Raw genomic sequence first — 12,091 nt, forward strand, 5'->3', positions numbered from 1 at the left:
GCGGTATGTAAATTAATGAAATAAATTACAAAATAAATAAATAACCAAGATCGATGTAGCAGTCAGAGAGTTGAGGGGGGGAGATCCAGCCTGTGTCATGAACCACGAGCGCTCAGGTTGAGTCAGGCCCTCTCCTACCTCACCGGGATGTTGCAAGCGGAAAGTGGGGAGCCGGAGAGCCATTTATCCTGCCTTGGGTTTGCCAGAAGGAAGGTGGGATGGAAATGTAACAGTGGCAAATATCCTGTTTCAAAATATCACAGGCGTAAAGGGAATGGTTGCGAGCAACGTTTTCCCTCTCAATTTTCTGGCCATTTGTTGTGCTCCTGGGCACACCACTGGGTGTGTGACTTGTCTGTATCTGAGTACACAATGGATGCTTGAAATGATCATGCATGCCAGTTACGAGAGGCGTGCAGATTTGGCCTTTTGGACTACATGTCCCAGAATCCCTCATCCTGGGTGCTGTAGTACAAAAATACGAATCTGCCCTTTATACTAGTTGTCAGTTTTCTGGTTCAAACAATGCAGTGGCAATAGAGATTCAAGCCAATAAACAATATGAGAATAGAGAAACCTTCTGATCTAACTTCCTTCCTCTCTCTTTCTCTTCCTTCCTTCCTTCCTCCCTCTTTCTTTCTCTTCCTTCCTTCCTTCCTTCCTGTTTTTCCCTGTCTATCTTTAACCCTTCCTTCCTTTCTTCCTTTCTTCCTTCCCCTCTCTCTCCTCATCCTTCCTTCCTTCCTCTCTCTTTCTCTTCCTTCCTTCCTTCCTTCCTTCCTTCCTTCTCTTTTCCTTCCTTCCTTCCTTCCTTCCTTCCTTCCTTCCTTCCTTCCTTCCTTCCTTCCTTCCTTCCTTTCTTCTCTTTTCCTTCCTTCCTTCCTTCCTTCCTTCCTTCCTTCCTTCCTTCCTTCCTCCCTCTCTCTTTTCCTTCCTCTCTTTTCCTTCCTCTCTTTCTCTTCCTTCCTTCCTTCCTTCCTTCCTTCCTTCCTTCCTTCCTTCCTTCCTTCCTCTCTCTTTTCCTTCCTCTCTTTCTCTTCCTTCCTTCCTTCCTTCCTTCCTTCCTTCCTTCCTTCCTTCCTTCCTTCCTTCCTTCCTTCCTTCCTTCCTCTCTCTTTTCCTTCCTCCCTTTTCCTTCCTCTCTTTCTCTTCCTTCCTTCCTTCCTTCCTCTCTCTTTTCCTTCCTCTCTTTTCCTTCCTCTCTTTTCCTTCCTCTCTTTCTCTTCCTTCCTTCCTTCCTCTCTCTTTCTTTTCCTTCCTCTCTCTTTCTCTTCCTTCCTTCCTTCCTTCCTCTCTCTTTTCCTTCCTCTCTTTTCCTTCCTCTCTTTCTCTTCCTTCCTTCCTTCCTTCCTTCCTTCCTCTCTCTTTTCCTTCCTCTCTTTTCCTTCCTCTCTTTCTCTTCCTTCCTTCCTTCCTTCCTTCCTTCCTTCCTTCCTTCCTTCCTTCCTTCCTTCCTTCCTCTTTTTCCTTCCTCTCTTTTCCTTCCTCTCTTTCTCTTCCTTCCTTCCTTCCTTCCTTCCTTCCTTCCTTCCTTCCTTCCTCTTTTTCCTTCCTCTCTTTTCCTTCCTCTCTTTCTCTTCCTTCCTTCCTTCCTTCCTTCCTTCCTTCCTTCCTTCCTTCCTTCCTTCCTTCCTCTCTTTTCCTTCCTCTCTTTCTCTTCCTTCCTTCCTTCCTTCCTTCCTTCCTTCCTTCTCTCTCCTCTTCCTTCCTTCCTTCCTTCCTTCCTTCCTTCCTTCCTTCCTTCCTTCCTTCCTTCCTTCCTTCCTTCCTTCCTTCCTTCCTTCCTTCCTTCCTTCCTCCCTCCCTCCCTCCCTCCCTCCCTCCCTCCCTTCCTTCCTTCCTTCCTTCCTTCCTTCCTTCCTTCCTTCCTTCCTTCCTTCCTTCCTGCCTCCCTCCCTCCCTCCCTCCCTCCTTCCTTCCTTCCTTCCTTCCTTCCTTCCTTCCTTCCTTCCTTCCTTCCTTCCTTCCTTCCTTCCTTCCTTCCTGCCTGCAGAGCCAGCTCTCCCAGGCCCTGAACGGACTCTCGGACAGAGCAAAAGAAGCCAAAGAGTTCCTGGTGCAGCTACGGAACATGGTGCAGCAGATTCAGGTATTGTGCTGAATTTCCTAACAAAAAAGAGCCAGAAAAGACAACATGGCAGGGATTTCGCCAGAGGTAGATGGGGAGCCCTGATCCCTAGATATAATATTCCCCACAATAAAAGCAATACAAGAAAACAGACTCTGCTTCCCTCTAGTGGGCAATTCTGATACTGTACCATTGCAAATACAGTGGTGCCTCGCATAACGTTTTTAATTGGTTCCAAAAAAAAAAACCTTATGCGAAAAAAACTTTATGCGAAACACCATTTCCCATAGAGATGCATTGGAAACCGGTTAATCCGTTCCAATAGGCACGGATTGCCGTCCTTAAGCGAAAAAACCCATAGGAAACATCGTTAAACGATACAATGTATCCTCCATTGGAATGTATTGTAGCTGACTCAATAGGTTTCAATGGCTTTGCGAAGTCAATTTTTGCAAAATTAAGTGTGTCATAAAAGGGTCAAAAATGGTTTTAAATGCTTGGATTAGCTTCTGCACCCTCTAAAACGGATGCAAAAGTTAATTTGGCTTTGATCTGACTTTTCGTTAATTAATGGTGATTTTTTTTCCCCCAACTTTTGACAGCTGTCAAAATCTGACAGCTCCATTATTTCCTATGGGGGAAGAAAAAATTCACAAAAAATTAATGAAGACTCAGCAACTGTTCTAAATTCTTGGGTTCGTTAGAGGACCCCCTAAGTTGTGTGCAAACCTGATTTGGCTTTGATCTGAACTTTCGTTAATTTTTTGTAAATTGTTTTCTCCCCCATAGGAAAGCATGGAGCTGTCAGATTTTGACAGGTCCATTGGTTCCTATGGGCCAAAAAACAAAAATTCACAAAAAATTAACGAAACATCAGATCAAAGCCAAATCAGGTTTGCACATGACTTAAGGGGTCCTCTAACGAATCCAAGCATTTAGAACCGTTTTGGACCCTTCTAAGACACTTTTTAAATTGAAAACAAAAAAAACGTTAAGCGAAGCAGGGGACCTAAAACCAAAAACGTTAAGCGAAGCATGGTCCCAAAAACGCTATGCGAAAATCGCCCATAGGGAAAAACGTTATACGAAGCACAATCTGCCTCTGAAAAAATAAACGTTAAGCGAAAAAAACGTTAAACGAAGCAAACGTTAAGCGAGGCACCACTGTATTTATTTAAAAAAACCAAACCATAAGACATTTCTCCAGCCACTTGGGATTGATTGCATCAAACCTGGAAAATCCCTATCAAAATGCCCCTAAAATGTCTTAAACATGCCTTCAAAAGTAACATGTAAAAGTAATCAGAAGATGATACTTGTTACATCCAAGATTGAACTTTGTAATTAGTTGTTCCTTTACTTTTAAAGAAACTTTATAATTACTTACTGCCTTATTTATTAACCAAAAGCAACTAGCTATAAGTTATTGCATCACTTATACATTACATTTACATAATTTCCTTAGTTACTTTCAAGCTTTGATCCAACCTTGGGCCTCCAGGTGTTCTTGGACTACAACTCCCAGAATCCTTCACCACCACCTCTACTGGCCAGGATTTCTGGGAGTTGAAGTCCAAGAACATCTGGAGGGCCAAGGGTTGGGGATCACTGCTTTAAGCAGCACCGGCCAGTATATAAGCAGAACACTTTGCTTTGCTTTGAATTTGCCACTATTTAAAAAGTTGCTGCTTGAATCATGTCCCAGCCGTACGATTTGGCACTCAGCAAGGAATACGAGCGGCGACTCTTTAACTTAGGGGCAATTCACTGCTGTAATTTTCACCACTCGACTTAACACCGGATGCAGGCTTCTGGTCATTATTATTGTTCTAATTGCTACTGCTGTGATCTTGTTCTATCGTTATTATGAAAAAGGAACACAGACACACCCACCCCGGACTGCTCCCTCCTCTGTACATAATTTGACATATTTCTTTGTTCCTCACCAACCTGTATCTTCTGTCTCAATTATGAAGCCCCCAATGCTTTTGTCCTTCCTTGTTTCTGACCCCACAAAGTGCAGAAAAGGAGGAAGAATATAGTAACCGAGAAAACATGTTCAAATAATTAAAATCGAATGCCTTGCTGTGTCACACAATGAAATCGCTTTGAATGCATCCAGCTGAGCGGACATCCTTTCTGCCCGATCTATATTTCTTCTATTTATCCTTTGTCCTCTTTAGCACAAAGCTGGTAAGATAAGAAGAGGGTGGATGCTGGCCCAGACATGATGGGACTGCTCTTGCTGGCTGTGGATTCTGGATGTTGTAGTCCAGAAAAAAAACACTCTGCAAAATATCCATTTATTGAGATGGCCTGTTATGGAGTCTGGCATGGGGGGAGGAGGAATCGGTGGGTGGGAAGGCCTTGGGGAAAATCCATCACGCCTCTCGCAAAGATCCAGCCTATGCAGGATGATTGCCTGCTTCGCTGCTTCCCCGCGTCCCCCCACCCCCACACCGACGGCTTCCCAAGCTGGGCCGATAACACCTTAGTCAATACGGCTGCCTGGGTTAATGCTTAGCTGCCCCAGAGCAAAATCACCCTTTCAGGCGGGATTGATTAAAAGTGTGGTTCTGCCCCCACCACGCATGGTTTGCTCTGCTCTTCAGTCACTCTGCTTCTTAATGCTTCCCCCCCCCCCATCTCTCTCTCAGGGTGTGAGGGAGCATCGTCCATCATGTCTGGCAAAGCATCTCTGCAGCTGCCCAAATGAAACCCCCTTTTTCCTCCTCTCCCCTTCTGTGTTGCACGGATGTTTCGCTTCTTGATTCACTTCTGTGGAAACCCGGTTCCCCCACGGGCTGCCTCGCCCCACCCTGGAGGGGTTTGATGGATCCCCTCTGGGGAACCCAGTTTGGGGGATGGAGGCGGACAGGAGCTCCAATGAAGAGTCTTGCATCTCCAGGATGGCCTTCGAAAGGGAAGCCTTGCAAGGACTCTGCTTGGAAAGGACTCCATTATTCCCCCCCCCCGGTGCTGCACTGGGGGGGGGCTGAACTGGGCCCAGAAGCCGGGAGGCAGAGCCTTTCACCTGCTGAAGCGCATGGGCTTCGATGCCCGTCTCCTGTCAATCCACCACCGCCTTTTCCCAACCTTCTTGGTGAGGGTGATGCCAGACACAGAGACGTTGTTTGTAAACAGTTTAGATGATGAAAAAATAACACAAGAGGTGGCCTGGTGGCCTTCAGATTCCCACCTGATTTTGCAACCCAAATGACTCACATGGTGACTGTCATCATCTTCTCACTGTACTTATTTATTTATTTATTTATTTATTTATTTATTTATTTATTTATAACAAACTTTTAAAAATAATCATAATATTATTGTTGTTGTTGTTTTGTTGTTGTTATTGTTATTAAAAATCTTTTAATTAAAACGACCCAAGGTGGCTGACATCATCAAAAGACAATTTTAACGCTGACAACAGTGAATATACAAATACTAAAAAGGATCAGCCCAATACCAATACATAAGCAACACCAAACCACATTCAAAGCAGTAGGGGTAGAACGAAGGTTAAAAAACAAAATAGAAATTAAAAAGTAAAGAAAGGCGAAAACTTGGTGGCACCTTAACTTTTATATTTTTCAATGGAAAAATTTTGTGGACTCGTAAAGACACCCCCTCCCCCAGGCAGCCAGTTAGTCACTCAGGGAAAGCTTGCTTGAAGAGAGTCTTTGCCTGCTTTCGAAAGGGCAGCAAAGATGGGATCAGCCAGGCCTCCAGTGGGAGGGAGTTCCACAGTCTAAAGGAGCAGCCACAGAGAAGGGTTTCTCCAAACACACTTGTTTGATTTCTGTGTGTAATATTTGCCGAGGCAAATTGTCACTAGTGAATGAGTCTCTGCCTGTATATTTTTATTCGTTAGTTTATTCATGTTATTTAGGCTGGAGAGCTCAGCGATTTAAGCATCTGATTGTGGAGCCAGGGGTTGGGAGTTCGAATCCCCACTGGGCCTCCTGGGAGAAGAGCCAGCCTGGGTGGCCTTGGGCAAGCTGCAGGGTGCCCCTAGAGGGAGGAAAGGGTAGTACACCTCAGAGTACTCTCTAGTTGGAGGACCCTGAAAAAGGGTCATCCTCTTCATTGCCTAAGTAACAGGGACCTAATGTGGTGTATTGGTTAGAATGATGAACTCAGGGGCTCTGGGTTCAAATCCAGCCATAGAAACTACACTGAGGGAATTGGAACAGGGAACTTCTCTCCTCAGGTATCTCTCTTTACTTCGAATGTCTTGTTGGGTTGCTTTGTATCTTTGGAGATTGGCAGCCACCAGGAAGAGGGAACCTAAAAGTAATCCCCCAAGCAATTAGGGATGGGCGTTTTTTTATTTTATTTCTCAGACTACAAATCCCACAATTCCCGATTCTGAGGGTTCTGCCTCATCTACAGACACCAACTTGCAGCTCACCTGGAAGGCTTTCAGGCTGAGCTAGGCCTAGCCTCTCCTAGTTTCCTGTTCAGGAAAAAAAAACTCCCAGCAAGCACTGGGGCAGGAACAGGAAGCTTGGGTGGATCTAGGCCTAGGTAAGTCTCCAAGTCTTCCCATTTCTCCCAGGCGAGCCACACTGAGATGTCTGTACGGTGTGTGCAAGCCGAGGAATGAATGGGCTTTGTAGTTCAAGAAACCGACTCGTCCCAACCCTGCAAGCCGGTTTATGTCCAACATTCTATATTTGATTTAGACAGTTCCGTTCATTGATGTTGGCTTAGGATCAGGCTGGGGGAGGCACCACGCACCCCCAAATTTGAGGGTTCAGTGCCCCCTCTTGTTCGGACGACAAGCCGCTGCGGGCAGAACCCAGGTCTCATGTGGACGGGATTTGCAGAAATCAATAGTGCTTCCTCTTTCTAATGACCCTTTTAACATACAGGAGAACAGTGTCGAGTTCGAAGCCTGCCTGGTGGCCCAGTGCGACGCCCTCATCGACGCCCTCAACCGGAGGAAAGCCCAGCTGTTGTCCCGGGTCAATAAGGAACACGAGCACAAGCTGAAGGTCAGTCTGCTGGCTGGGGGATAATGGGTGTTGTAGTCTGACTCAGCTGCAGGGCACCACATTGGGGAAGGCTGAGGTAGCATCCAGGAGTAGTCCAGGCCAAGAAAGAGCGGGTGGCTAGATGGAGCGTGTCCTTCAGAAAGACGCATGCTACCGTTTCCTTCGTTTACGCTCCGCTTATTTAATTCTTCATCCGTTGTTGTTTAGTTCATTTGTTCACGTCCTTTGCGATAACAAAAGCTCTCCAGACGGTTTTCAACCAGGAGTCGTTTGAAACAGTTATAAAACACCTGTAAAGCCACTTACAGGTGGGACAGGAAGCAACAGTTAGAACTGGTCATGGAACAACTGAGTGGTTCAAAATTGGGAAAGGAGTACGGCAAGGCTGTATATTGTCCCCCAGCTTATTTAACTTATATGCAGAATACATCATGCGGAAGGCTGGACTGGAAGAAACCCAAGCCGGAATTAAGATTGCCGGAAGAAATATCAACAACCTCCGATATGCAGATGATACCACTCTGATGGCAGAAAGTGAGGAGGAATTAAAGAACCTTGTAATGAGAGTGAAAGAGGAGAGTGCAAAAAACGGTCTGAAACTCAACATCAAAAAAACTAAGATCATGGCCACTGGTCCCATCACCTCCTGGGAAATAGAAGGGGAAGATATGGAGGCAGTGTCAAATTTTATCTTCCTGGGCTCCATGATCACTGCAGATGGAGACAGCAGCCCTGAAATTAAAAGGCGCCTTCTTCTTGGGAGGAAAGCGATGACAAATCTGGACAGCATCTTGAAAAGCAGAGACATCACCTTGCCAACAAAAGTCCGAATAGTCAAAGCTATGGTTTTTCCTGTCGTGATGTATGGAAGTGAGAGCTGGACCATAAAGAAAGCAGACCGCCGAAGAATTGATGCCTTTGAATTGTGGTGCTGGAGGAGGCTCTTGAGAATCCCCTGGACTGCAAGGAGAACAAACCTATCAGTTCTAAAGGAAATCAACCCTGAGTGCTCACTGGAAGGACAGATCCTGAAGCTGAGGCTCCAGTACTTTGGCCATCTAATGAGAAGAAAAGACTCCCTGGAAAAGACCCTGAGGTTGGGAAAGTGTGATGGCAAGAGGAGAAGGGGACGACCAAGGATGAGATGGCTGGACAGTGTCTGCGAAGCAACCAACATGAACCTGACACAACTCCGGGAGGCAGTAGAAGACAGGAGGGCCTGGCGTGCTCTGGTCCATGGGGTCACGAAGAGTCGGACACGACTAAACGACTAAACACACAAAGCCACTTAAGCGCTTTAAACACTTCGAAACCTACATAATCGTGGAAATCATGTTGTGTGTAGGAGAAAGAACTGGTGGTAGCTCAGTCGGTAGGAGCTTTTACTTGTGGAAGGAGAGCTCAGGAATTCGAATCCTCCCTGCATCTCCCGGGAAAGGGGCCAGCTGAGATCATCTTGAATTTGCCTAGCAGATGGAGTTACATGCCTAACCCCCCACCCCCGGTGTGGTCTTAGGCAAGCGACGTGGTGGACATGGAGCGCCACCCGAAGGAGGGACTTGGAAATGACTTCTGATTATACCGGGAGAATCCGGGGAGAATCGCCATAAGTTAGGACTGACTTGATGGTATATAGTTATTTTTATTTATAACTGAACTCCACAGTCTACTGACACCAGATCTTAAAAAACTCTCAAGGCTTTGATGAAGAATTCCTTCTTAGGTTGAGGCCAAGAAATGTTGACGCTGATCAACCTTTACGAGATAGGACAGTCCACAAGATGGGCAGGAAACATTTTAGTTCTTCAGGTGCATTCAGACTGCTACGCCCATCATCCTCAGTCTTGCTGATATTGATTTTATTTACTGATTTATTTGGTTTTTTAAACCCACCTTTCCCTTCTAGCTGGGAACCCCAGGTGGCACCTGAAACATTGATAATCAATAATTAATGAAAACAAACCCATTAAGATTTCAAACTCTCGTATACATATTTAAAACACTGCATTGAAATGATAATTTTTCAAAGACCTTCCCCCACTCGATTGCCTCCTGATGGGAATTGTAGTTCAGGAGCACCGGGAGGTCAAAAGGGGTAAGGAGACCGTATTTCGCATGATGGACCACGGTCTGGCTCACTCTAAAGGAGATTTCTGTTTTGTGGCTTTTGAGTGATTTTTCTACCATAAAAAGCAGAAAAACAGACACTCTTTTTGCTATGAAATCACTGGAATACAGGCTCTTTACAATTTCACATCGCTTGTGGGGAAGAGTCCTTAGCGGTGTGAAAATAACTGCGCACCCATGTGCTTGTGATTGTACGCATGGGTGTGACAACCAGGCTTAGCGGTGTGAAAATAACTGCGCACCCATGTGCTCGTGATTGTACGCATGGGTGTGACAACCAAGCTTAGCGGTGTGAAAATAACTGCGCACCCATGTGCTCGTGATTGTACGCATGGGTGTGACAACCAAGCTTAGCGATGTGAAAATAACTGCGCACCCATGTGCTCGTGATTGTGCGCATGGGTGTGACAACCAAGCTGGAGGAACCTCATAAACGGTCAAGATGGATGTGCCGGACAGGCTTGGTGGCTGTGATGTCACCGGGTAGTGGATCCGCTCCCGTTTTTAGTCTGAGTGGGAAAGGAGCTGTTCAGAGTGCTGAACTAATTTGGGGAGAAGATTTGGCGTCTTGGGGAGCTGCTTCTGCAATGTTCGGATAAAAACCCAGGGCTGCAAGCCATCCGTGACGCAAACACTTGTCGGCTCGGCTTTGGGGAGACTTTGGTGTCCCTCTTTTAAAATGTGGAAAGAGGTGCAAGGGAGATCCCCCTCTGGACCGACCTTCTGTAAATGCCTCTCTGGGTCGGACACTTCCACAGGATCACTTGGGTGGAAGATCCGGTCCAGAGGGTTGTTCTCTCTCCCGGCGGCCCCGACAATTCTCTCTGAGCTCCCTCTCCAGTGCGTGCGAGAGAATCCGTGGCTGGCGAGCTGGGATGGATTTGGAGAAGGTTTCCTGGGTCACGTGAGGGAGGGGGCCCTGGAAATCACCATGGCAACAGTTGCCATAGAGACAGCAGCTGGATGGATGATGGAGGCTGGCTTGCCAGGGGCCCAGAGGCAACTGAGGAGCCCAGAGGACTGACCTTGGAGGGGGGAGGGTGGTTCGTGCACGACACATGCACGGGGATGGGGGTGATTGTGCACAGGTTCTCCCGATGAAAGGCCGTGACTCCAGGCCAGGCGGTTTCTGGCTGGCTGGGCTGGAGAATGAGGGAAGGGAAGTGGGTGAGCGGAGCAAAGACGGGGGGGGGGGGGGGAGCTTTTGTGGCATCTCCCTGGGATGGGCAGGGCAAGGGGGCAGTGAGTCACTGCTCCTGACGGGGTCAGTGGGAGCCGGGGGTCTTTCCTGGTACCCTAAAACCCTCCATGGGGGGCTTCCTGTCCAATCCAGCCAAATGCATTTCCCCTGTTAAGAAGAATGTGGCTTAATTGAGAGGTTTTCCTGCCTCCTTTCTGTGCCCACATGGAGACATCAGCCCACAGGGCTTAGACCCTCCTTCTCTCCTTCTTTGATGGTCCAAGCATCAAGATATTTTCAGAGCAAAACTTGAGTGGATTTTCCTCCCCTTCCATATCCCTCTTTAAAAGGAAACAGATAATGCTGGGAAAGGTGGGAGGCAACAGGAAAAGAGGAAGATTAAACATGAGATGGACTGACAACCTGAAAGAAGCCACAGATTTGAGTTTGCAAGAGCTGTTGGGGACAGGAGATTTTGGAAACAGCTCCTTCATAGGGTTGCCATAAGTCAGAGAAGACTTGATGGCACTTAACAACATCAGTTGAAACCAAATTAGATATGGGGAAAAAATTTCTTGGCCCTCCGATGCCAAGAGTCTTCCTGGCAGCCATGCTGTCTGGCTGATTCTGGGACTTGTAGTCCAAGGAAGGACCTTTTCCAAGATTCAGCTAAATGAATGAATGAATGAATGAATGAATGAATGAATGAATGAATGAATTAATTAATTAATTAATTAATTAATTAATTAATTAATTAATTAATTGATGGGATAAAAATTCCTGGGTGCATTACAGAATAAACCAAAGCTCTTTGATGGAACAGGAATATGCCTGAACAAACGGATGGATTTGGATCTTGGACCAACCACACTGCATTCATCAGATCAAGTAGATCTTTACCCAGAGTTCAGGGGAAAAAATTGGTTTTGGATTACAACTTTCAGAATCCCCATAGCCAGCAAGCAGCCTGCCTTTCTGGGAATGCACAGCCAGAGAAGACTTGAACCAGCATAACGCAGCGCCTTCAGATCATATGGGTCAGATATCCCGAGGAGAAAGCCGGTGGTTGGTCTCAAATGCCTTGGAGGAAAAAAAACCCACAGAATCAACAGGGACGTCCTTTCCCTTTTCCCCCTACCACAGTCCTGTGTGTTACGTGGCCTCGGGTTTCACCAGGTATTGTCAACCCTTCCTTGGGGTCTGTTATTCAGAAGCCTTGAGGACTAGAGCCTTAACACATTCTTTCTACAAAAAGAAAAGTAAGTGATAGCCGTGGTTCGCAAGATGGTGATTTCTGCCCTTCCCAGTCTTGTCAGGTTTAGCGCTCGGGCCTTATGTCATGGCAGGCCCACCGGCAACTCCTTGTTGGGTTGAGGAAGGTGGTGCTCCGCTCGTCCTGATTATATCAGAAAGACGGGTGGGGCTACGGTGAGGGCAGGACGTGGTGTCTAGGAAGGAGGCAGCCCATGGCTTTGCAAAGCTCATAATGAGCTTTGGGCTCTCTTAAAGGAGTTGGATGTAGCTTGATGTGCCTTCAGCCCTTAGTTGCTCAACAGCCGCCTCTGGATAATGAGCCCATCTGGTCTCCCTTCTCTTTGGTCTGCTTTGGATGATTGCTTAGCCCAGAAGATGCTGAGATGCTTCCAATTCAGGCACAAGCCTGGCCAAACTCTGTGCAGCATTGAGGTGGAAGACAGAGTCCAAGAAGTTCCCAGA

General features: G+C 46.7%; 1 protein-coding gene across 9 annotated transcripts in view; it reads left to right on the plus strand.

The window, feature by feature from the left end:
• Nucleotides 1–12,091, plus strand: part of TRIM9 (tripartite motif containing 9) — a 77,837-nt gene that overhangs the window by 30,337 nt on the left and 35,409 nt on the right. For all 9 annotated transcript variants that reach the window (XM_072986889.2, XM_072986891.2, XM_078384251.1 and 6 more), the window contains exons 2-3: nucleotides 1,994–2,089; nucleotides 6,946–7,068. In XM_072986889.2, the coding sequence (XP_072842990.1) occupies nucleotides 1,994–2,089; nucleotides 6,946–7,068 (219 nt within the window). The remainder of the gene's footprint in view (nucleotides 1–1,993; nucleotides 2,090–6,945; nucleotides 7,069–12,091) is intronic.

The sequence above is a fragment of the Pogona vitticeps genome, chromosome 1 (assembly GCF_051106095.1).
Source record: "Pogona vitticeps strain Pit_001003342236 chromosome 1, PviZW2.1, whole genome shotgun sequence".
Classification (NCBI taxonomy): Eukaryota; Metazoa; Chordata; class Lepidosauria; order Squamata; family Agamidae; genus Pogona; species Pogona vitticeps.